At 42.9% G+C, this 26,346-nt stretch overlaps 1 protein-coding gene across 4 annotated transcripts in view; it reads left to right on the forward strand.

Annotated features, from left to right (window-relative positions):
• Positions 1-26,346, forward strand: part of xylb (xylulokinase homolog (H. influenzae)) — a 204,801-nt gene that overhangs the window by 49,482 nt on the left and 128,973 nt on the right. For all 4 annotated transcript variants that reach the window (XR_010957849.1, XM_067967913.1, XM_067967897.1 and 1 more), the window contains 6 exons: positions 2,197-2,278; positions 4,838-4,878; positions 6,933-7,048; positions 9,216-9,331; positions 11,602-11,675; positions 17,932-18,028. Coding sequence is in view for 3 of the 4 variants with exons in the window: in XM_067967913.1 (XP_067824014.1) it covers positions 2,197-2,278; positions 4,838-4,878; positions 6,933-7,048; positions 9,216-9,331; positions 11,602-11,675; positions 17,932-18,028 (526 nt within the window). In the remaining variant the exon portion in view is untranslated. The remainder of the gene's footprint in view (positions 1-2,196; positions 2,279-4,837; positions 4,879-6,932; positions 7,049-9,215; positions 9,332-11,601; positions 11,676-17,931; positions 18,029-26,346) is intronic.

Genomic DNA, 26,346 nt, shown 5'->3' on the forward strand with positions numbered 1-26,346 from the left:
CTATGGGGAAAGAGCAGGGGAATGGGACTAATTGGATAGCTCTTTCAAAGAGCCAGAACAGGCACAATGGGCTGAATGGCCGTCTCCTGTGCTGTACCTACTATGGTACTATGAAAATAAATTGAAGACACGGCAATGTGTCTAGATCTGGACCTAGGTTTTGAGAGAACACAATCAAAATCTGTTGATAATAAAATTGAAGGTTTGGTAATTTATGACCAGGATTGTGAAAAACTGCAAAAGGATTTAAATAGACTAGCAGGTTACATAAGAACATAAGAAATAGGAGCAGGAGTAGGCCAATCGGCCCTTCGAGCCTGCTCCGCCATTTAATAAGATCATGGCTGATCTGATCCTAACCTCAAATCTAAATTCATGTCCAATTTCCTGCCCGCTCCCCGTAACCCCTAATTCCCTTCACTTCTAGGAAACTGTCTATTTCTGCTTTGAATTTATTCAATGATGTAGCTTCCACAGCTTCCTGGGGCAGCAAATTCCACAGACCTACCACCCTCTGAGTGAAGAAGTTTCCCCTCATCTCAGTTTTGAAGGAGCAGCCCCTTATTCTAAGATTATGCCCCCTAGTTCTAGTTTCACCCATCCTTGGGAACATCCTTACTGCATCCACCCGATCAAGCCCCTTCACAATCTTATATGTTTCAATAAGATCACCTCTCATTCTTCTGAACTCCAATGAGTAGAGTCCCAATCTACTCAACCTCTCCTCATATGTCCACCCCCTCATCTCCGGGATTAACTGAGTGAACCTTCTTTGTAATGCCTCGAGAGCAAGTATGTCTGATGGGTGACAAATGCACTTCAGTGTAGAAAAATATGAAGGAACTTATTTTGCAAGTAAGAATAGGGAAAAAATATACCTTAAATAGTAAGTTTTAAATGGAGCAGAGAAATCTTGGTATGCAGATAGACAGGTCATTAAGAGTGGCAAGCATAAAAAGGCAAATAGAATCCATGATTTTACATTTAGAGGTGTAAAATACAAAAGCAAGAGGTCATTTTGAACTTGTACAAGTTGGAGTATTGTATTCAGTTTTAGGCACCTCATTATTGGAAGGGTACAAAAGCAATGGAAGGGTGCAGCATAGACTCACAAGGATATTACGAGGGATGATATTGTGAAGAGAAATGTGAAAAGCTTTTTTCACAAGCCTTGTTGGTGATTGATACCATGGGAGTGGAAAGACATGGGAAAATGGCTAGGTTAAGAGGATGACTGGGAATATAGATAGGAGAGTTTATCTGGAGAGAGAGGTTTAGAGAGGACAAGATGATAGTGAATTCAGAAGAGAAAGGGCAAGGGAAGCTGAGACGGAGATTGAAATCACCTAAGATGAGTCGCTAAGCGTAGAGGCTAAAGGAAGAAAGAAGAGAGGCTATTTCGGGGAGAAACTCAGGGTGGGGCTTGGGGTTGGTAGGACAACAAGGATTTTGAAGGAGGTGAAAGGGATGGAGCAAGGTGAAGTACTTGAACGAGGAGAAAGTACCAGAGTAGTTGGGGAAAGACCAAGGCGTGGCTTACTGATAATGGTCACATCACCACCGTGGGGGTTTGGGCAGGGTGGGTGGTGGAGAGTTTTGCCAGATGGGGAGGCTTCAGTAAGGTGCTAAATTTCGGTTAAAGCCAAGATGTCAATATGATCTTCACAATGAGGTTGTGGATGGCAAGGGCCTTGTTGGTGAGTGAGCAGACATTCTGGAGGGAAATAGGAGAGGGTGACGATTGTTGGTCTGCCAGAAGAGTCCAGGCGTTCAGTGGTGGGTAGCGTGAGCAGGATGGAAAGGAGATTGGTGAGGTTAGCCCCCAGTGGGCATGCTGAATGGGAATGTCAGCAAGAAAGTTCAGTGCCTAACCCACTGCACTACCCAGGAGCAGTGCACATGGTGGTACACCAGTGGACATTTTATCAAGCAGGTTACTCCAGACTCTTTCTGGAACTAGCCAGCCTTAAAATCACCTTTTAGTTTGAACACTGTCCTGCAAAGAGCACCTTTAATCTGAGACTAACTCTTTCCCCAATTGTCTTCAGTGAGTGATGAAAACAATTAGCTAAAGGAAATCTTTTGTTTTCTGCGGTGGTGCTTCTATTAACTGACTGGTGTTTGTATTAGCTGCATGCACGAGGAACATCAATTTCCTTTTTCTTTTCTAACAACCATTCCTCTGCTTCTACTTAGGGCTCAGTATCTCCATACTATGTGAAACGTTTTGGATTCAGTTCTGAGTGTAAAGTCATTGCTTTTACAGGAGACAATCCAGGTATGATTATAGTCTTGTATTTTGTTGCAAATATCAGCTGTCGTCTTCCTCAGAGTCTACGGAGTGTAATGAGTGGATATGTCATTGGTACAGTGAGATGCTCTCTGCTGATCGATGGACACAGATTACCTCTGGACAAATTTAAAGGGATTTACAAATTGTTTTTTAATTACAGATTGATATTCTGTTTGCATATTACCACCCTCATTTAAATAAGTGTAAAATGCTCTCCCTTGTTTTAAGTACATTTTCTCCCATTCTTTGGGTTTTTCCATGCCACACATTAGCACCATTTGCTGATGGAAGGGTCGATCATGGAATCGGCACCTGGGCTGCCTTCAGTGCCAGTCTTGAGGGCCAGTAGGAAATATGCAAGAGGGGTCTGACTTTTGCTCCCCATCCCTCTTTCTGAGAATGATTATACATTGTTTAGAGCCTCTCTGGTACATCTGAGATCAGGAATTTGGGGTGTAGGCAGCTCCATGCTTGAACACTCGTTCCACCAACCCACTTACTTCCATAACAGTATCCACTTCAGAATAATTTTTGCATCAACAATCCGTTGTAATGAATCATCTTTAATACAGACCACAAATATTTTGTGGGGATATGCAGGATGGATTCAGAAAGAAAATGAAAAGAGGAGAAATAAAAGACTTGTTATATTAAAGAAATATGTTTGAGAGGGAGAAATGAATCTACAGAGAATGGTCATGTTGTGGACTTTTTAATTTTGGGATGTGGATGATGCTGGCAAGACCACATTTATTGCCATTCCCTGGTTGCACTGAGAAGAGGGCCATCTTTTTGAACAACTGAAGTCATCATGGTGATAGAGCTCCCACAATGGTGTTAGATACAGAATTCTAAGATTTTAACCAGCAATGCTGAAGGAAGAGCACTATATGTGCAATTTAGGATGGTGTGCAACTTGGAAGTTTCTAGTCGTTCTTGGTAGGAATTGCAGAACTGGGAGGTTCTGGATTTTACAAATAGAAGCATAGAGTACAAAAGCAAGTAAGATATGTTGAACCTTTATGAAACACTGGTTCAGTCCAATTCTGGGCAACTTTAGGAAGGATGTGAAGGCCTTAGAGAGGGTGCAGAAGAGATTTACTAGAATGATTCTGGGGATGAGGGACTTCAATTATGTGGATAGACTGGAGAAGCTGGGCTGATCTCCTTTAGAGAAGAGAAGGTTGAGAGGAGATTTGATAGAAGTATTCAAAATCATGAAGGGTTTAAATAAAGAGAAACTGTTCCCATTGGCGGAAGGGTCGAGAACCAGAGGGCACAAATTTAAGGTGATTGGCAAAAGAGCCAAAGATGACATGAGGAAAAACTTTTTTACACAGCGAGTAAATGTGATGCTGAGAGGTTGTTTCCCATGGCTGGAGAGTCTAGAACTAGAGGGCATAGTCTCAGGATAAGGGGCCGGCCATTTAAGACTGAGATGAGGAGGAATTTCTTCACTGAGGGTTGTGAATCTTTGGAATTCTCTCCCCCAAAGGGCTGTGGATGCTGAATCATTGAATATATTCAAGGCTGAGATCGCTAGATTTTTGGACTCTAAGGGAATCAAGGAATATGGGTATCGGGCGGGAAAGTGGAGTCGAGGTCGAAGATCAACCATGATCTTATTGAATGGCAGAGCAGGCTCGAGGAGCTGTATGGCCTACTCCTGTTCCTAATTCTTATGTTCTTATGAGTAGTTATGACCTGGAATGTGCTGCCTGAAAGGGTGGTAGAAACAGATTCAATCGTGGCTTTCAAAAAGGAATTGGATAAATACTTGAAGGGAAAAAATTTGCAGGGCTACGGGGAAGGAGCGGGGAAATGGAACTAACTGGATTGCTGGGCCGAATGGCCTCCTTCTGTGCTATAACCATTCTATGATTCTAGGTGCTGTTGAAGTCAGGTTGGTGAGTTGCTGGAGAAAGTATATACCATAGCCACAGTGCATTAGTGGTGGGGGGGTGGGGGGGGGGGTGGATAATTGGTTTCGTGGCAGGGCTACTTATTGAGTGGGCGTCTCTTTCCCGGACTAGCACCGGTTCTTTCTGTTTCCATTAAGACAGTGATGAAATCTGAAATAAAAACAGAAAATGCATAGCAGGTCACTCGGCATTTTCAAAGAGAAAAGATAAGTTAATGTTTTGAGTGTATGCTCTTCTTCCGAATCCAGTTTGATGAAGGGTATACACCTGAAACATTAACTTGTCTTTTCTCTTTCCAGATGCTGACGAACCTGTTCTATTTCAGATTTCCAGTATTTGATGAAATAGTATCATTTTTAAACTCTCACATATACAGGATCCTTCCATTTTTGGGTGCTTCCATCGTTGTAAACAACTTTCTCGTGTTCAGAAATGGTAAGCATATGATGATTCATTTTAGGGATACTTAATGATTTAAAAATAAAATCTAGTTACAGAGATTCTGTCAGCTATTGAAAAGTAAGGCATGAGTTAAATAAGCTTTTCAGAGATGGAATGCAGTTCTGAACATAAAGATATTGATTTGTTAAAAAAACAAAGTGGAATCTCTTCTATCTTACAGCATCACTGGCAGGAATGCGACTTCAGCAGGGAGATATAGCAGTGAGTACTTTTTTATTTTTGAGGAGCTTGCATTTGTGCTGTGGTTAGTGAGCATTCAAGTTAAAACAATGAGAAAAGTTGGCTGTGTTTTAACAATTCCTCTTTAACCTCCAAGTCAAATAGACGAAGAGTTAAATAGTAAAAGTTCTGAAAGGGCAAAGCAGTAAATAATATAATTATTCATTTATAGTTTATTTTGGTTTCTTACCTGTCCAACACATTTTAAGTCCCTTTGCACACTATGGTACCCATCCCTTGTTGAGAGATAGATGACCTGCTCTTGGACATCTGTCAGTAACACTAACCATTGCTGAGGGTGTGACAAAGGAGCTTGATAGGGGTAAGGCAGTGGATGTGGTGTACTTGGATTCCAGTAATGTCTTTGATACAGTTCCTCTGGAAAGGCTGGTGAAAATGAAGAAAGCGCGAATTAGTGGAAATATTTTACAATGGATACCTAATTGGTTGACCGATAGAATCCAGTGGGTGGTGGTACAAATTGTCACTAGCCTGGGAGAATGTAACCTTTGGGGTCCCACAGGGGATTGTTCTGGGACCACTGTTGTTTAATATCTTCACAAATGATCTGGAGTGAGGAGTCACAAACACACTGCCTAAATTTTCAGATAATACAAAGCTAATGAAGCTGGTAGACTCAAGTTGAACAGGATAAGCTACACATGGGGACAAAGAATCCAGGAAGGACTATCACTTAAATGGAAAGAAAGTAATGAGTATGGAAAATGAAAGAGATCTGTGGGTTCTGATTGACAATAAATTGAAGCTATTGCAACAATGCTTGGTGGCAGTGAGTAAAGCAAATCAGATGTTGAGATGCATTAAAAGATCAAGATTGGGCTGAAATAGTAAGGTAATTCTGCCACTTTACAAATCATTGGTGCAACCGCACTTGGAATACTGTGTACAGTTCTGGTCAGTGCAGTACAAAAAGGATATTGCAGCTGTTGAAAAGATAAAGAAGAGGGCAACCAGAATGCTTGAGGGAATGGAGGGATTGGATTATGATGCACGATTATGTAAATTGAGCATGTCTCACTGGAAAAGAGAAGGTTGAGAAGTGATATGATTTGCTGTTTTTAAGATTCTAAAGAGACTAGATAATATAGACCATGACAAGCTGTTTCACCTTGTCCAGAATAGTAGAACCAGAGGACATGGCCTGCACTTGGGTTGTAAATTCAAAACTAACCTGCGGAAACATTATTTCGGTCACCCTCTGTGTAAAGAATTGCTTCCTGGCTTCGTTCCATAAGCAGCAGAGTTCACCGTGGTGACTAGAGCAGTTCAAAAAGGAGGCCCATCATCAGCTTTTTGGGGCAACTAGGGTCAACAATTAATGCAGCCTTGCCAGTGTTGCCTATCCCAAGAGCAAATAAAAAACAATGTTTTTGCAGTTGCCTTTTTTCATTTTGGAAGTTTTTATTGAAAGGAGATGTAATGGTGAACACCAGCTGCTAATCTGTGTACAGGTTATGTGTGATGATCCCCATACTGAAGAATGAGTCAGTGTGATGTAAACAGTGAGAAATAAATCTGTATTTTCTGGTATTAACAGAAATATACTTCATTATTTTCTGTATCTCTCAGGCCTTTAAATTAAGGGGCGTTTACTCCATTTAAATCAACTGGTTAAAAATAATTAACACCAACTTTAATTTTTAAACCTTGATTTACTTATTGTTTGTACTGATATTTCTGCTCACGTCAGCATGTTCTGTCAGTGCCATCAGCACATGGTTTAAACAAATGTACTAAAAGAAAAATCAGCAGAGAAAGGATAATGTTAATACTGGTTCTTTGCAACTGTTAGATTTTTTTTAATAGGAGAACGGATAGTGACATTCCCTTGTTTAATGCATCTGGTGGACTTATTTGTATCAAATTGATTTTAGGAAAATTAGAATGTGAAAACATTAGTATAACAGTGTTACGATTTTCTTGATTTTATATTCAGAAAACATGTATAATAAACCATCTTCCTTCATCTTGGATTTGCAATTGCTTTTAATGTGCCTTTTTATTGAATTTTCTAGGTAAGCCTTGGGACAAGTGACACTGTCTTTCTCTGGATTCAGGACCCAAGGCCTACCCTGGAGGGACATATCTTCTGTAATCCTGTCGACAGCAATGCCTACATGGCACTCATATGGTAAAGGATAGTTTCTGAAATAGATAAACAAGAGCTGAAGGCAGCTGAATATGAATGTTTGTTTATTTTATCCTCTTTTTGCCTCGTTTTATATCCCTGTTGTTATCTACTTCCACCCTTAGCTTGGACAGTGGGTTACATTGGCCTGAGTTGTGGACATCTTCAGTGGTTATTGTTAGTGCTGCTTTTTAATAGACTAAGAAGAGGCAAACTCCTTTGAGAGGGATTGTCTTCCTAGACCTATAATACCAGTCCTCAAAGATTGCGGGCTGAAAATTCCAATGGAGGACACTTCGGTGCGGATTTGGGGGTGGGGAGGGCGGAACTCCCTCCCTCCACCCCCTCAACGGATGTGCCCTGACTGTTTAAATGCTAGGGTCGGGGTACTGGCATACCCTGGTACTGATTGAATGATCGGGAGGGCAGGTGGAAATTCAGGCCCAGAGGCAAGAGGGAGTGGAATTAAAAAAAAAACTTGAAAGTGCTGCCACTTTCACTTGAGACCGCTTTCCTGAAAGCAATCCAATGCTCTTGCTTTTGGGAAACTGGCCTTTTGAATTTAAATCACCCATGCTCTTAGCAACAATGGATGCCAGGGAAGTACAGGTGTCTCTTGCGTCCACGCTGCTAAAACATAAATGGCAAGAAATATGCCATATTCCATATTTGCCTTATTTGGATGGTGTCATAATATGCCTGCCCATTTGTGTTTGCGCATATTACGTACCCAACCCTACCGTTGAGAAATTTCTGAAGTAGAAAAAGAGGTAGCATTCGGCATAACTAGGTCCCAACCCAAATATGGCCCATAAAGAATGGTGAAAATCCTGAATTATTACTTGACAACTTAGAGAGGTGCATAATATGTTAACTTTTTATGGCTCCATAAAAATCACAGTCTGGTTAATCTTGAAAAAGGAACATAGGAACAGGAGTAGGCCATTCAGCCCCTTGAGCCTGTTCTGCCATTCGATTAGATCATGGCTGATCTGTATCTCAACTCCATCTACCCATCTTGGTTCCATAACCCTTAATACCCCTGCCTAACAAAAATAATTGGTCAGCTGTTTAACATCAGTTGATTTTTATTATAACCTTTAACTGAAATACTAATTCTGTTTGAAGCACCATCGTATGTTAGGCAGTGGTTTTCTGTGGGAGTCTAATTGACATTGGTAGACGTTAGCTTTCAATGAACAAAGTGGCCTTTGGAGGATAGTGGGGTAGAAAGCATGGTCAATGTAGCAAAGCACTGCTGTATACCACTCACTTTAAATGTGATCACACTCTTGAACCCGAATTGTGCTCACCACAGATACACTAGTGAATCGAAGACATTCGGCGTTGTCATTTCAAGAAGCTCAGGTCACTATGACATCTATGCAAAGTTCTTCTAATAATACAAATGAGAAAAAGTATTACAATCATAACAATCTAAATAACAACAAATAACATCGACATGCTGTCCCACGTTAAAGACAACCTCCCACCATTCATGGTCTCCAAGAGTAAATATTCCCTTTTCCATGTCGGTATTATGTTGGTGCATGTGTGCCAAATGTTCTTGTGAAATACCATTTCTTTCCATTATAGATCATAGGCTCAGAGACAAAGGAGGAATGGGGTGTCCAAAACTTGCAACTGTCTTTAAAGCTTCAGCTTGAAGGGATATGTTTACTTGGATTTCAGTGTCGTTGTGGGCCGTAACTGGTATCAAGGGCTTATCCCCACCTTAGTCACCTTTGTCATGTAAAGCAGACTATGGGTATAGACTACTACTTAGTCCTCCTTAAGTCCACGCACCAAGAAGTCACATAATCAAAAAGCTCAAAATTCTTCAATGGTGTAAAATTCGGTGATTCTATTGTAAGTGGTTACTCCTCAGGCTATATTGATGAGTTCAAAGATATTTTATGTGTTTGTGTTTGTGTTTGCAAATGAAATTTTCCTTCACAAAGTCCACTTTATCCCAGGATCACTGGGAGGGTGGAGAGAGAGGTTATCCTGTGTTTATAATATGGCATTATACGGCATTTTGAGGATTCTATCAGTCATACAGGAATCTGTAAGAAAATGTTTAAAATGACAGCCAAATAAATTTTAATGTAAAAGAAATGTTATTTGAGACAAATTTATGTCCTCACCTAACTCAGTGCCTTGTCTCTAGTTTTAAGAACGGCTCCTTGACAAGAGAGAAGATCCGTGATGAGAGTGCTTCTGGTTCATGGGATGAATTTACGAAAGCTATGAAAGCCACATGCCCTGGGAATAATGGAAATTTAGGTAAAGTGGAGCATGTGTACAGGGCTTTCATGAGCTAGTTGAGAGACTGTTTTTAATTTTGTTAGAACTAGAGCTGTCATCTTTGGCCCCTAGCAGATGTTTAACTGAAAGAAATTTCATCTCATCCATTACTGGATGAAAATCAAGCATTTTGACATCACAGAGGCGGTGGAGGGGTCCAGAAAGGTGGTGGCAAGGTAGAACTGGGTGTCATGTGGAAGCTAACCCTATTTCTTCAGATGATGTTGCCAAGGGGATAAATGTAGGTGAGGAACAGGAGAGGGCCAATGATAGCTCCTTAAGGGAGTCTAGAGGTAACTATGGGGTGGGAAGAGAGGCCATTCATGATGCTCTTGCTTTGATTAGATGGGTAAGAATGGAATCAAGTGAGGGCTGTCAAACTGAACTGGAATTTGGAGGAGAGGCTTTGAAGGAGGATAACATGGTTGACCATCTGCTGAGTGATTGAGAAGGACGAGGCAATATATACATCAAGGTCACAGTCACAGAGGATGTCATTTGACAGTGGTTTTGAAAGGGAGGGGGGGACAGTACCTGAGGAGAGGGAACCACTTACAATGTCAGCTAGTATGGAGGCCAGGAAGGATGTTGGGTGGTTAGAAGTTTTGTTGGAATGGGGTCAAGTGAGCAGGAGGTTGGGTCTCATGGACAAGACGAGCTTGGAGAGGGCAGGGGGGAGGGGAGGGGAAGATGGGATAGAAACTAAAGAAGGACGTGGGTTCAGGGCTGCGTAGGAGGAGCTTGGGGGAGGATTGGCTTGGTGGATATGGGATCCGGCCGAAGCAGCTGAACCGTTGATCTCAATCTTAGTGACAAAGGTTCATACTTGTCGTTGGAGGTGAGGATGGAAGGGGCAGGGGAGAGGGGTCTAAAGAGATGGTTGGTTATGAAGAAAAGAAGCCAGAGGTTGTCTTTGCTCTCCAAGATGATGCTATAATAGAAGGCAGATTTGGCAGAGGAGCGTGAGGGCTGACAGTACTTTATGTGGTCCAACTAGATCTGTTGAGGGATGGTTAACCAGTTGTGTGCCAGATACGCTTAAGGTTGGATCCTTTGGACCAAGTTTCTGTCAAAGTCACAATGTCAATTAAATCGTCCACAATAAGGTCGTGAATAACAGGGACCTTGATTGAGAGTGAACAGACATTATGGAGGGAAATGCAGAGGGGGTAGTGATTGTTGATCCGCTGACAGTTTGAGGAGGCAGTGGTGAGCGGAGTGAGTGGGACAGAAAGGAGGAACACTGGGTGGAAGGTTGGGGAGAGAGAAGGATGGGGCAGTTGAGGTTGCTGCTCGGCAGGGGGCAGCAACAAGTGATTCGTTGGACCTTTGGAGAATGCTGAGAGAGGCACAGAGGTTAGCTATCGGCTTATCCAAGGGGGATTCAAGACTGGGACGGCAGCAGGAGAGTAGGAAGGCAGAGCAGCCACGATGAATTGGGGTAGGAATAAGGAGAACAAGTAAAGAATGTAGAAAAAGATTTGGAACTAATGTCACATCTCTAGAAAGTGCCACAATGTGAAAAGTAAAAGTAAAAAAAGACACTAAAACATTTGTACCCTCAATTAAATGACTCAATCATTTCTTCCATTTATTTAAGTTGCTCTGTTGTACTAGATTAATATCCACTTCAAAGTATGTTGCAAATGTAGAATTCCAGTTTATCAGAATTACACAGATTTCCTACTGACACTGTAATGCATTTGAGGCAGGAGAAAACCATCAAGATTCATCTAGTCTGCTGTTCCCGTCGTGTCTCTTTCATTCATAAAATTTAATAACAACGAATCTCATCAGATTCCAAAAACCTGTCCAACTCCTTTTTTTGAAACTTCTTAAGGTTTTCCATTTGACCATCTGCACTGCTTTATTTTCTACGTTGATCATGTTAAAGAAATAACGAAGATAGATATGTAATGTCAGGAAGCTGGCGGTGGTGGAATCCGAAACGACGGGGATGGGGAAGGGCTATAAGTGGGGCTGGGCAAACAAGTGCTAAAGGAACAGTGTGGGGCACAACAATTAGTGGGTCCTGAAGCAGCCCAGAGCTGGAGGGTGTATGGGGGCAGCGATCAACTATTTGAAAACCATGAAATCATAGAACCAGCAAGGTGAGGCATGAGAAAAAGAAACAGCACAGCAGGGAAGCCCAGTGTAGGATTCGTAACTCCCTAATTGATATTAAATAGTTGAGTATTCGTTAAAGGCATTTTACTACTTATTTATGCAACGTGTTTCTATTTTTCAAGGGTTTTATTTTGATGTGATGGAGATCACCCCTGCTGTAGTAGGGGTTCATCGATTCAATGCCGAAAACTGCAAGGTGAGTGTGACAAAAATAGATTTTAGTCTGTTTTAGATTTTTAAACTTGTATTTTGTGTATTGCCGGACACAGCATGCAAGAGGGTAATACCCAAGGTCTCAGTGTACTTCTCAACAGTAAAGCTGTTAGCTCAGAGTCCAGACTGGCTGGCTGCAGGGGCTCCCAAAAGGAACGAGTTCCTATGTGTTTTCTAAGGAGTTAATTAGTTCACCAGAGCCATGACATTCAATTGTAAATATCCTTCCCATTGTCAAAGCTTGGCTATCCATCCAATATTATTAAGAGAAACACAGCCTCCTGTGGATCTAATGTAATTAGGAGGGATGCAGTCATCTACTGTTCTTTTTTGTTTCCATGTAACTGCAAAGGTGGTTGGATCATATTTCTGTGGGTAATTGAGCCTACGGAAGTGGTTCTAAGCTGCCTTGGCGCAGGTCAAAGAATCAGGGCCAGCCTGGATTTAGTGGATTTGATTGAGAACTACATCAGAGACCTTTGAAAATGGACAGGGTTGCTGATTATAGGACTCTATGTGGCTTCATGTGTAGTTTACAGTCAGTCTTCAGCTTTCTAGCCAGAGTAGAACTGTTTTCACCAACCAGCAGAAGAGCTGATCATTTCTGAGGTTGATATTTTCCACAGCGCAAGAAGTGATTTTACTTTCTTAAGTCAGTTTAGAGAGAATGTGAGTGGCATATTTATTATTTTATGTATCGAGGAGAGTGGAGGAATGTATGATTCACTGCTTTATACTGTTCATTCACCAGTCTTGTGTAAATAAAACCACTTGTTGGTTCATAACTTGAGTCTCAGTCTGGTAAGACCATATGTCCAGTCTACTTTTCTAAGAGAGGGGAATTACATGCCAATATACAGAGTAAGGAATCTCTGTTGTGATTCATAGGACTCGCTCTGTTAGCGGATTTTCCTGTTACTGTTGCAACTATGGGTTGGTAATCCTTCAACAATAACTTTCTCTTGATTCTAGCCCGAGTGATTATAAAATAGCAAGTTTAATTGACTTACAGCAGAATTGCAACATTACAGCATTCGGCAGCATTATAGTTATAATACTACTGTCTACAGATTACATTAAATGACACGCAATCAATTCAACCTGATCTGTCTGTGAATTCAGGGTGATTAGACGTGACCGTCGCAGACTGCCTGTGGCAATGGACTTCTGACCATCCCCTCTTGAGAGCTCTAAGGGAGCATGCCCTATCTTTATACTATTCAACTGCGTTGGTCTGTACGTAAGCACTGCTGGTCTTACCTCGTGATCATAACCATCCCACTTTGCTGACTCTCCGAAACCACCAAGGATGATTTATACTATGTTAGCGTGGCTACCTTATCCCTTATTTCTGCTGCATAAACAGTTTGTTCCACTTCAGCCTTGAACATGGCTTCTGCATTGTCTACTGTTTTACACAGCAGTTCACTTTTATCAGGTCTTGGAATGTGGTTTCTTAGCAACCACATCTCTTTTGGTGTAAACCACCTTCTCTCATTATAGCATCTAGAAATGGGCCATCTGTTGACCTTTGGGTGTTTATAGTTCTGATGTTTCAGCATGCTCTGTCCCTTACAAACTGTCTCTCACATACACACCAAGACACAACTTCACCACCCGCCTTCTATTAATACCGCCCTCTTGCTTAATGTTTGGGAGCTCTATCCGAGATGGGTTATTAGGAACATAGGAACAGGAGTAGGCCATTCAGCCCCTTGTGCCTGCTCCGCCATTTGATAAGATCATGGCTGATCTGTGATCTAACTCCATATACCTGCCTTTGGCTCATATACCTTAATACCTTTGGTTGCCAAAAAGCTATCTATCTCAGATTTAACTTTAGCAATTGAGCTAGTATCAATTGCCGTTTGCGGAAGAGAGTTCCAAACTTCTACAACCCTTTGTGTGTAGAAATGTTTTCTAATCTCGCTCCTGAAAGGTCTAGCTCTAATTTTTAGACTGTGCCCCCTACTCCTAAAATCCCCAACCAGCGGAAATAGTTTCTCTCTATCCACCCTATCCGTTCCCCTTAATATCTTATAAACTTCGATCAGATCACCCCATAACCTTCGAAACTCTAGAGAATACAACCCCAATTTGTGTAATCTCTCCTCGTAACTTAACCCTTGAAGTCCGGGTATCATTCTAGTAAACCTACACTGCACTCCCTCCAAGGCCAATATGTCCTTCCGAAGGTGCGGTGCCCAGAACTGCTCACAGTACTCCAGGTGCGGTGCCCAGAACTGCTCACAGTATTCCAGGTGCGGTCTAACCAGGGTTTTGTATAGCTGCAGCATAACTTCTGCCCCCTTGTACTCTAGTCCTCTAGCTATAAAGGCCAACATTCCATTTGCCTTCTTGATTATTTTCTGCACCTGTTCATGACACTTCAATGATCTATGTACCTGAACCCCTAAGTCCCTTCGGACATCCACTCTTTTTAACTTTTTACCATTTAGAAAATACCCTGTTCTATCCTTTTTTGATCCAAAGTGGATGACCTCACATTTGTCTACATTGAATTCCATTTGCCACAGTTTTGCCCATTCACCTAATCTATCAATATCGGTTTGTAATTTTATGTTTTCATCTACACTGCTTACAATGCCACCAATCTTTGTGTCATCGGCAAACTTAGATATGAGACTTTCTATGCCTTCATCTAAGTCGTTAATAAATATTGTGAATAATTGAGGCCTCAAGACAGATCCCTGCGGGACTCCACTAGTCACATCCTGCCAATGTGAGTACCTACCCATTATCCCTACTCTCTGTTGCCTTTCGCTCAGCCAACTTCCTAACCAAATCCGTACATTTCCCTCGATTCCATGGGCTTTTATCTAAGCCAACAGTCTCTTATGTGGGACCTTATCAAATGCCTTCTGGAAGTCCGTATAAATAACATCCATTGACATTCCCCTGTCCACTACTTTAGTCACCTCTTCAAAAAATTCAATCAGGTTTGTCAGGCACGACCTACCTTTCACAAATCCATGCTGGCTCTCTCTGATTAACTGAAAATTCTCGAGGTGTTCAGTCACCCTATCCTTAATTATAGACTCCAGCATTTTTCCCACAACAGATGTTAGGCTCACTGGTCTATAATTCCCCGGTATTGACCATGCTTGGATTTAAACCATATTCTTACACTATCGTTTACACCTAGATGTTGGACAGAAAAAGGTACATTCCATTTGTAGTGGAAGTGAGGCTGCTTATGTTGAACCTGAGAAAATATCTAGTGTAAAAAAAAATGTGACTGTGCAATGAGTACTCCCCACCATTTTTGCTTTTATTTGCTGTAGGGCCTTGTTACTTAATCTGCTATTATCAGAAGTGACACCAATAATCTGAAGAAAAATTCTCTTCTAGATATTTAATATGGCAGAGGGATGGGAGGGAAAGAAAAGATGAAAGAGGTCAACCATCAGCAAAGCCACAAGATTAAGGGTTGTACTGCTAAGCAAAAGACAGAACCTCCCAAGGTCTAGATCTGACCAAACCCAGTTCTGTAAAGGACAGCCACAAAAAGACGGTAAAGGATTCCCAGCCATCCCACCCGAGCACAGCAATAAAGCCACACCTGCAAAAACTTCATTCGGGTTAGCATGACGGAGGACATCATCTTCCCTAGCTGGGAAATCTTCGGGTTTTCTATCGCAGGGAGACAACTGAGGATAGATTAACTGATGCCAGAGGATTGGAGTACAATTCTCAGCTACCAGCAAAATTAGGTACAAGAAAGAGTCTATTAGGACTTCCAGTGGGTAAGGCAAAAGGTCATACACAAAATTGGGGTTTAATCTGATTCCAGTAATAAGAACATAAGAAATAGGAGCAGGAGTAGGCCATACGGCCTCTCGAGCCTGCTCCACCATTCAATAAAATCATGGCTGATCTTCTATCTCAACTCCACTTTCCCGCCCTATCCCCATATCCTTTGATTTCCTTAGTGTCCAAAAATCTATCGATCTCAATCTTGAATACACTCAACGACTGGGCATCTACAGCCCTCTGGGGTAGAGAATGCCAAAGATTCACATCCCTCTGATTGAAGAAATTTTTCCTCATCTCGGTCCTAAATGGCCGACCTCTTATCTTGTCGTGTGGCACTACCACCGTGCTAAATGGGATAGATTCAGAACAGATCTAGCAGCTCAAAACTGGGATCCATGAGGTGCTGTAGGCCATCAGCAGCAGCACAATTGTATTCCAGCACAATCTGTAACCTCATGGCTCAGCATATTCCTCACTCTACCATTACCAACAAGCCAGGGGATCAACCCTGGTTCAATGAGGAGTGTAGAAGAGCATGCCAGGAGCAGCACCAGGCGTACCTAAAAATGAGGTGCCAACCTGGTGAAGCTACAACTCGGGACTACATGCATGCTAAACAGCGGAAGCAACATGCTATAGACAGAGCTAAGCGATTCCACAACCAACGGATCAGATCAAAGCTCTGCAGTCCTGCCACATCCAGTTGCGAATGGTGGTGGACAATTAAACAACTAACGGGAGGAGGAGGCTCCACAAACATCCCCATCCTCAATGATGGCGGAGTCCAGCACGTGAGTGCAAAAGACAAGGCTGAAGCGTTTGCAACCAGAAGTGCCGAGTGGATGATCCATCTCTGCCTCCTCCCGATATCTCCACCATCACAGAAGCCAGTCTTCAGCCAATTCGATTCACTCCACGTGATATCAAGAAAAGGCTGAGTGCACTGGATGCAGCAAAGGCTATGGGCCCCGACAACATCCCGGCTGTAATGCTGAAGACTTGTGCTCCAGAACTAGCTGCGCCTCTAGCCAAGCTGTTCCAGTACAGCTACAACACTAGCATCTACCCGACAATGGAAAATTGCCCAGGTATGTCCTGTCCACAAACAGCAGGACAAATCCAATCCGGCCAATTACCGCCCCATCAGTCTACCCTCAATCATCAGCAAAGTGTAAACAATTTTACAACACCAAGTTATAGTCCAGCAATTTTATTTTAAATTCACAAGCTTTCGGAGATTTCCTCCTTCCTCAGGCAAATGTTTCAAGAGCTCCTTGAAGCCTACGCATTTATACATATAGAACAATACATGGTGTTTACAGACTGCCCCTGCAACTGCCCGTTGCCAAGGCAATCACCGTGTTCAGACAGAGAGGTGTCACCTGCAGAACCCCCGAATACACATTCAACAAAAAAACAAACAGGGAAAAAAAACAGAGAAAAAAAACAGAGAGAGGCAGAAACATCCGGAAGGCAGAGAGAGCCAGCAAATGACCCATTATATTAAAAACAGATAACATTTGTTCGCTGGTGGGGTAACGTGTAGCGTGACATGAACCCAAGATCCCGGTTGAGGCCGTCCTCATGGGTGCGGAACTTGGCTATCAATTTCTGCTCATAGGAGTGTTAATTGTATGATTTCTATCAATTAGTGTTAATTGTGTTCAGGTTTTGGGTATCAATTGGGGACTCTCTTGTATCCTTTTTATAGGAGAGCTTAGCTAGGTTGTGGTGTGTGTATAAAGGGAATCTTTGTGAATAAAGGCTTGGAAGCTACTAAAGACCAGGCTCTAATAGTCTATCCTTTACAACATGGCTATCCAATTTTAGCAAGGACAATCCTGTCATCCCAGAAATCAATCTAGTGAACCTTTGTTGCACCCACTCTAAGGCAAGTATATCCTTCCTTATGTAAGGAGACCAAAACTGTACACAGTAATCCAGGTGTGGTTTCACCAGAGCCCTATATAATTGCAGCAAGATGTCCTTACTCTTATATTCCAACCCCCTTGCAATAAAGGCTAACATACCATTTGCCTTCCTAATTACTTGCTGTACCTGCATGTTAACTTTGTGATTCATATACAAGGACATCCAAATCCCTCTGAACACCAACATTTCTTAGTCTTTCACCTTTTAAAAAATATTCTGCTTTTCTATTCTTCCTACTAAAGTGGATAATTTCACATTTCCCCAATAATGTTGAACTCTTCTATTATTACAGACCAAAAGCCCTGAATAATGTGGCATTACCAGAAAAGGTGGAATTAAAGATTGCACCATAATCTCTCCAACACAACATCTGGATTTTCAGCATGCTATAGTTCATATTTTATAATGCAGCCCTTTTAGTTCTCTCTTCTGTCTGTCTCCCTCACTTCTATCTCTCTCTCTCTTCTGTCTCTGTAAAACCAGATGAAAAAACATTAGGAATTTGCTGTCTGTCTGCTTGTCTGTTGTAGGTTCCAGAGTTTCCAAAAGAGGTGGAGGTCCGAGCTGTAATAGAGGGACAGATGCTGGCTAAAAGGGCATACGCTGAGAAGCTGGGCTACAAAATCTGTAAGTAATAATGATGTAAGATGTCAGAGAACCATGTTTATCCAGAATATTTAGCTCACTCTTAAAGCAACCAAAGTAGACCTGCTTGGCAAACCTGTGTGGGCTGTTTGGATTGTTTTAGAACTGGTGTGGCTGAACCAAAACTCTGCTTAATACCATAAAGCATAGTTTGAGAAATGGGAATTATACTTCTGAATTCTTTTTTTTAAGTTTTACCACCATTGTTATTTGATGTAGCTGAATATGTTGCTGTATAACTAGCATTTATAATAATACAAACATCTAAAATTATGTAATTCCCTCTTAAAATCATTTATTACTTGTACTATATTCCACATTCCTACTGTACCCTTTTTTGGGGAGGACAAATTGCATCACGGACCCTGGGATTCACATTTTCTCCACGTTTCTTAACCTGGACTTTCTTATTTGGGCTTCGCTGGAAGTTAAAGAAACAATCACGCATGCTTGGCCTGGGGCCCTATTATCTGTGCCTACATGCTGATACCAGGAAAATATTGTACTCAGAAGGGTTCTGTTTTGATTTTCGAAGAAAGCATCACCGTAGCTGACCCTCTGCTTTGCCACCAATTGTGGATTGCTCCAGGACAATTGTTGGTACATCCTTTAAGGACTCGGAGCCTGAAGCATAGTTTTGACTCACGGTTGACAAGACTAGACAAGACTTGCCTGTATGTGTAAATAATTTGAAGATGAACAGTATACTGATTTCCTTTCATTGTAGCTACTATGACCTTCATCCCCTCAGATTCTGACTTTGCATTTGTGGTCTTTCTTATTTTGTGTGTGTATGTTTCTCTCATTTCTTTTCTGATGGAACATTACTTTCCATCTCCTAATAAATGGATAATACATATATATGCATATTATATTTCCCGTGTAACTAGAGAGGGTTTTCTTCTCCTTATTGTCGTTAGGCAATAAGACGAGAGTGATCTGAGATGGTTCCTGCAGTTGAATTTAATTAAGATGGCTAGTCATGAAGATGTTCTTATAGGCATGTGAGTTCTGACAGAATCCTCTTAAAGAGGCTGTTTCTAATGTTCATACTGTTTCTCCTGCCTAGTATGTTAAGTCCTGCTTCATCTCCAACAAGAGAGAGCTTAGTATCTGCAAAAAGATGAGCACTTAATCTCTGGTGACAATTGTATAGTTACATTTGATATTAAGGCAGCACTTGATAGAGTATGGCACCACGGATTCCAGTCCAACTAAAACCAATCATCTCAGCCCAAGGATATTACTGCATGAGTTCCTCAGCTGCTTCATCAATGACTTTCCCTCCATCATAAGGTCAGAAGTGGGGCTGTTCGCTGATGATCGTTCAGCTGCATTCACAATTCCTCAGATAATGAAGCAGTCCATGTCTCATGCAACAAGACCTGGACAGCATCCAGGCTTGGGCTGATAAGTGGCAAGTAACATTTGTGTCAGACAAGTGCCAGTCAATGACCATCTGCAACAAGAGAGAGCCTAACCACTTCCCCATGACATTCAATGACATTACCATTACTGAGACCTCAACATCAAAAACCTGGGGGTCACTATTGACCAGAAACTCAACCAGACCAGTTATGTCAATTCCATGGCTACTAGAAGAGGTCAGAGGCTGGGTATTCTGAGGCAAGTGATTCACCTCCTGTCTCCCAAAGCCCCTCCAACAGCCACAAGGCACAAATGAGGAAGGTGATGAAATACTCTCCACTTGCCTGGATAGATGCAGCTGCAACGACACTCAAGAACATCCACTCCCTCCACCATCAGTGTATTGTGGCTGCAGATGGTACAATCTACAGGATGCACTGCAGCAACTCGCCAAGGCATTTTAGCAGCACATCCGCAACCCATGACCTATACCACTTAGCAGAAAAGCACAGCAGGTGCGTGAGAGCACCATCACCTCCAAGTTCCTCTCCACGTCAAACACCATCCCGACTTGGACATAAAATGCCATTCTTTCATCGTCACTGGGTCAAGATCCTCGAGCTTCCTACCTAAAAGTATTGCGGCAGCGCCTTCACCATATGGTTTGCAGCAGTTCAAGCAGAAGACCCACCACCACCTTCTCAGGACATCTAGGGATAGGCAATAAATGCCGGCCATGCCAGCTTTACCCACATCCCGAGAATGGATTTTCAAAAAATCTGATGGCTATGTAGTTTATTTTCTTCACATCTTTATTTTTCCCCCTTCCTCCCCTGGGTCTCCTGACTGGGAGACCCCTTCCTCCCCTGGGTCTCCTGGCTGGGAGACCCCTTCCTCCCCTGGGTCTCCTGACTGGGAGACCCCTTCCTCCCCTGGGTCTCCTGACTGGGAGACCCCTTCCTCCCCTGGGTCTCCTGGCTGGGAGACCCCTTCCTCCCCTGGGTCTCCTGGCTGGGAGACCCCTTCCTCCCCTGGGTCTCCTGGCTGGGAGAGCAGTCATGTGTCTGTCCAATGGCTTCCATCCATTAACCTATTGCTAGGCGAATGGTGTTTGTCAAACACATCTACCAGACTGTCGTTCCTGCCTCTTAAGGAAGTGTCTTGCAGTGAGTAGAATCGAGGGGGCGAGTACTGTATGGTAGCAGCACATATACTTTTAACTCTTAAATGCAAGGAGTCTTGCGAATAAGGTGGATGAACTGAAGGTGTTGATAAACACATGGGAGTATGATATTGTTGCTGTCACAGAGACATGGTTGAGGGAGGGGCAAGACTGGCAGCTCAATATTCCGGGGTACAGAATCTTCAGGCGAGACAGAGGTGGAGGTACAAGAGGAGGGGGGGTCGCAATATTAATTAAAGAATCAATTACTGCCATAAGGAGGGATGATATATTAGCAGGTTCCTCTAATGAGGCCATATGGGTGGAGCTTAAAAACAAAAAGGGGGCAAGCACTTTGATGGGAGTGTACTATAGACCCCCAAACAGTTAGGGGGAGATAGAGGAACAGATATGTAGGCAAATCTCAGAAAATTGTGCAAATAATAGGGTAATAATAGTGGGGGATTTCAACTTCCCCAATATTAACTGGGATACTCAGAGTGTAAAAGGCTTAGAGGGTACAAAATTCTTAACGTGCATCCAGGAGAGCTTTTTGAGCCAGCATGTAGAAAGTCCTACAAGAGAGGGGGCGGTACTGGACCTAATTCTAGGGAATGTGGCCGGCCAAGTGGAAGAAGTGCTAGTAGGTGAGCACTTTGGTGACAGTGACCATAATTTGGTGAGATTTAAGGTGGTCATGGAAAAGGACAGGGAGGGGCCGGAAATAAAGGTTCTAAATTGGGGGAAGGCCGATTTTAATAGGATAAGGCAGGATCTGGCCAAAATGGACTGGGATCAGCTGCTTGTAGGAAAATCCGGATCGGAGCAATGGGAGTCTTTCAGAAGGGAGATTGAGACCATACAATGGCAACATGTTCCCGTAAAGGTCAAGGGTGGTTCCAAGAACTCCAGGGAACCTTGGATGTCAGGGGATATACGAGAATGGATTAGGAAAAAAAGGAGGGCTTTTGGCAGATACAAAAGGCTAAAGACGGAGGAAGCCCTAGAGGAGTACAAAAAGTGCAGGGGGATACTTAAAAAAGAAATTAGGAGATCAAGGAGGGGCCATGAAATAACACTGGTGAGCAAAATAAAGGAAAATCCTAAGATGTTTTATAAGTATATTAAGGGTAAGAGGATGACTAGGGAAAAAATAGGGCCCATTAGGGACAAAAATGGCAATCTGTGTGTGGAGCCGGCAGATGTAGGAGGGGTTCTAAATTAATTTTTTGCATCTGTTTTCACTATGGAGAAGGACGATGTAGACATAGAAATACGGCAGGGGGACTGTGATATACTCGAACATATTAACATCGAGCGGGAGGAGGTATTGGCGGTTTTAGCAGGCCTAAAAATGGATAAATCTCCAGGCCCGGACGAAATGTATCCCAGGCTACTGTGTGAGGCAAAGGAGGAGATTGCGGGGGCTCTAACACATATATTCAGAACCTCTCTGGCCACAGGGGATGTGCCAGAGGACTGGAGAACCGCTAATGTAGTACCATTATTCAAGAAGGGGAGTAGGGAAAAACCGGGGAACTACAGGCCAGTGAGCCTAACATCAGTGGTAGGAAAATTATTGGAAAAAATTCTGAAGGACAAAATTAGTCTCCACTTGGAGAAGCAAGGATTAATCAGGGATAGTCAACATGGCTTTGTCAAGGGAAGATCATGTCTGACTAATTTGATTGAATTTTTTGAGGGGGTGACTAGGCGTGTGGATGAGGGTAACGCAGTGGATGTGGTATACATGGATTTCAGTAAGGCCTTCGATAAAGTCCCCCACAGGAGACTGGTCAAGAAGGTACGAGCCCATGGAATCCAGGGTGCCTTGGCACTTTGGATACAAAACTGGCTTAGTGGCAGAAGGCAGAGGGTGATGGTCGAAAGTTGTTTTTGTGACTGGAAGCCTGTGGCCAGTGGGGTACCACAGGGATCGGTGCTGGGTCCCTTGCTGTTTGTGGTCCACATTAATGACTTGGATATGAATGTAAAAGGTATGATCAGTAAGTTCGCTGATGATACAAAAATTGGTAGGGTGGTAAATAGCGAGGAGGATAGCCTCAGTCTGCAGGACGATATAGATGGGTTGGTCAGATGGGCGGAACAGTGGCAAATGGAATTTAACCCGGAAAAGTGCGAGGTGATGCACTTTGGAGGGACTAACAAGGCAAGGGAATACACAATGAATGGGAGGACCCTAGGCAAGACAGAGGGTCAGAGGGATCTTGGTGTGCAAGTTCACAGATCCCTGAAGGCGGCGGAACAGGTAGATAAGGTGGTAAAGAAGGCATATGGGATACTTGCCTTTATTAGCCGAGGCATAGAATATAAGAGCAAGGAGGTTATGATGGAGCTGTATAAAACACTGGTTAGGCCACAGCTGGAGTACTGTGTGCAGTTCTGGTCGCCACACTACAGGAAGGATGTGATCGCTTTGGAGAGGGTGCAGAGGAGATTCACCAGGATGTTACCAGGGCTGGAGCGCTTCAGCTATGAAGAGAGACTGGGAAGATTGGGTTTGTTTTCCTTGGAGCAGAGGAGGCTGAGGGGGGACATGATTGAGGTGTACAAAATTATGAGGGGCACAGATAGGATGGATACTAAGGAGCTTTTTCCCTTCGTTGAGGGTTCTATAACAAGGGGACATAGATTCAAGGTAAAAGGCGGGAGGTTTAGAGGGGATTTGAGAAAGAACTTTTTCACCCAGAGGGTGGTTGGAGTCTGGAACTCACTGCCTGAAAGGGTTGTGGAGGCAGGAACCCTCAACATTCAAGAAGCATTTGGATGAGCACTTGAAATGCCATAGCATACAAAGCTACGGACCAAATGCTGGAATATGGGATTAGAGTAGACAGGGCTTGATGGCCGGCGCGGACACGATGGGCCGAAGGGCCTCTATCCGTGCCGTATGACTCTATGACTCTATATGGTGCTCATTTATCAACCTATACACACTATTTATGAGGAAAGAAATTCTACTAATATCCTTACTCTAAAATCATCTTTGTAACTGTATGAGCAGCATGTACAAGAAAGATAGGGAAGAAAAGGAACTGGGGGGGTGACAGTATTGATTAAGGAGAATATTGCTGTACTGGAGAGAGAGGATGTCCTGGAGGGATCAAGGACAGAATCTATTTGGTTAGAGTTTAGAAATAAGAGGTGCCATTACACTACTGGGTGTATTCTATTGACCACTAACTGGTAGGAAGGATATAGAGGAGCAAATTTGCTGGGAAATTACAGAGAGATGCAAAAGCTATAGAGTAGTGATAACTGGGGATTTCAACTATCCTAATATAGACTGGGATAATAATAAGGGGCACAGAGGGGTAGGAATTTTTGAAATGTGTTCAGGATAACTTTCAGTACGTTTCCGGCCCAACGAGGAAGGAGGCATTGCTGGACTTGGTTCTAGGGAATGAGGCGGGCCAAGTGGAGCAAGTGTCAGTGGGGGAGCATTTAGGGAGCAGCGATCATAGCATCATAAGGTTTAGAATAGCTATGGAAAAGGACACGGACCACTTTAAAGTAAAAATACTCAATTGGAGGAGGGCCAATTTCAATGGGATGAGAACAGATCTGGCCTGGGTAAATTGGAATCAAAGATTGGCAGGCAAAACTGCAATTGTACAATGGGCGGCCTTTAAAGAGGAGATGGTTCAGGTACAATCTGGGCATATTGCCATGAGGCAGAAAGGTAGGGCAACTAAAGCCAGAGCTCCCTGGATGACAAAAGAGATAGTGAGTAAGGTAAAATGGAAAAAAGGGGTATATGGTAGATGTCAGGTTGATAACACAAGTGAGAACCAGGCAGAAAATAGAAAGTTCAGAGGGCAAGTGAAAAAGGGAATAAGAGGGGCAAAGAAAGAGTATGAGAATAGACTGGTGGCCAACATAAAAGGGAGTCCAAAAGTCTTCTCCAGGCATATAAACAGTAAACGGGTTGTAAGAGGAGGGGTGGGCCAATTAGGGACCATAAAGGAGATCTACTCGGAGGCAGAGGGGATGACCGAGGTACTAAATGAGTACTTTGCTTCTGTCTTTCCAAGGAAGATGCTGCCAGAGTCTCAGTAAAGAAAGATATAGTTGAGATACTGGATGGGCTAAAAATTGATAAAGAAGAGGTACTAGAAAGGCTAGCTGTACTTTAAGTCACCTGTTCCGGATGGAATGCATCCTAAGTTGCTGAGGAAAGTAAGGGTGGAAATTGCGGAGGTACTGTCATAATCTTTCAAACATCCATAGATACGGGGGTGGTGCCAGAGGACTGGAGAATTGCAAATGTCACACCCTTGTTCAAAAAAGGATGTAAGGATAAACCCAGCATCTAGGCCAATCAGTTTAACCTCAGTGGTGGGAAACTTTTAGAAACGATAATCCGGGACAGAATTAACAGTCACTTGGACGAGTGTGGATTGATTAGGGAAAGCCAGCACAGATTTGTTAAAGGCAAATCGTGTTGAACTAACCTGATAGAGTTTTTTGATGAGGTAACAGAGAGGTTAGATGAGGGCAATGCAGTTGACGTGGTGGTATATGGACTTTCAAAAGGCATTTGGTGAAGTGCCCGATCGGTAGGCTTGCTATTAAGATTGTGGCCCATGGAATAAAGGGGGCAGTAGCAACATGGATACAGAATTGGCTAAGGGATAGAAAACAGAGAGTAGTGGTGAACGGTTGTTTTTCGGACTGGAGGGGGGTGTACAGTGGTGTTCCCCAGGGGTCAGTGCTGGGACCACTGTTTTTCTTGATATATATTAATAATTTGAACTTGGGTGTACAGGGCACAATTTCAACATTTGCAGATGATACAAAACTTGGAAGGGTAGTAAACAGTGAGGAGGATAGTGATAGACTTCAAGAGGATATAGACAGGTTGGTGGCAATGGGCGGACACGTGGCAGATGAAATTTAACGCAGAAAAATGCGAAGTGATACATTCCATTCGGAAGAATGAGGAGAAGCAATATAAACTATAGGGCACAACTCTAAAAGGGATACAGGAACAGAGAGATCTGAGGGTATATGTGCACAAATCGTTGAAGGTGGAAGGACAGGTTGAGGAAGTGGTTAAAAAAAGCATACGGGATCCTGGGCTTTATAAATTGAGGCATAGAGTACAAAAGTATGCAAGTTATGATGAACCTTTATAAAACACTGCTTCGGCCACAACTGGAGTATTGTGTCCAATTCTGGGCACCGCACTTCAGGAAAGATGTGAAGGCCTTAGAGAGGATGCAGAAGAGATTTACTAGAATGATTCCAGGGACGCGGGACTTTAGTTATGTGGATAGACTGAAGAAGCTGGTGTTGTGAGGAGATTTGATAGAGTTATTCAAAATCATGAAGGGTCTAGACAGAGTAGATGGAGAGAAACTGTTACCATTGGCGGAAGGGTCAAGGACCAGAGGACATAGATTTAAGATGATTGGCAAAAGAACCAAAGGTGACATGAGGAAGAACTTTTTTACGTAGTGAGTGGTTATTATCTGGAATGAACTGCCCGAGGGAGTGGTGGAGGCAGATTCAATCATGGCCTACAAAAGGGAATTGGATAAGTACTTGAAAGGAAGAAATTTGCAGGGCTACGGGGAAAAGGCGGGGGAGTGGGACTAGCTGGGTTGCTCTTGCATAGAGCTGGCGCGGACCTGATAGGCCGAATGGCCTCCATCCGTGCTGTAACCTTTCTATGATTCAATGATAAATACTGACAATTGGACTTTTTCAGATAGGAACCATGAAACACCTACAGTCAGGCCTGTTT

Source organism: Heptranchias perlo, chromosome 2 (assembly GCF_035084215.1).
Source record: "Heptranchias perlo isolate sHepPer1 chromosome 2, sHepPer1.hap1, whole genome shotgun sequence".
In the NCBI taxonomy this organism is placed as follows: Eukaryota; Metazoa; Chordata; class Chondrichthyes; order Hexanchiformes; family Hexanchidae; genus Heptranchias; species Heptranchias perlo.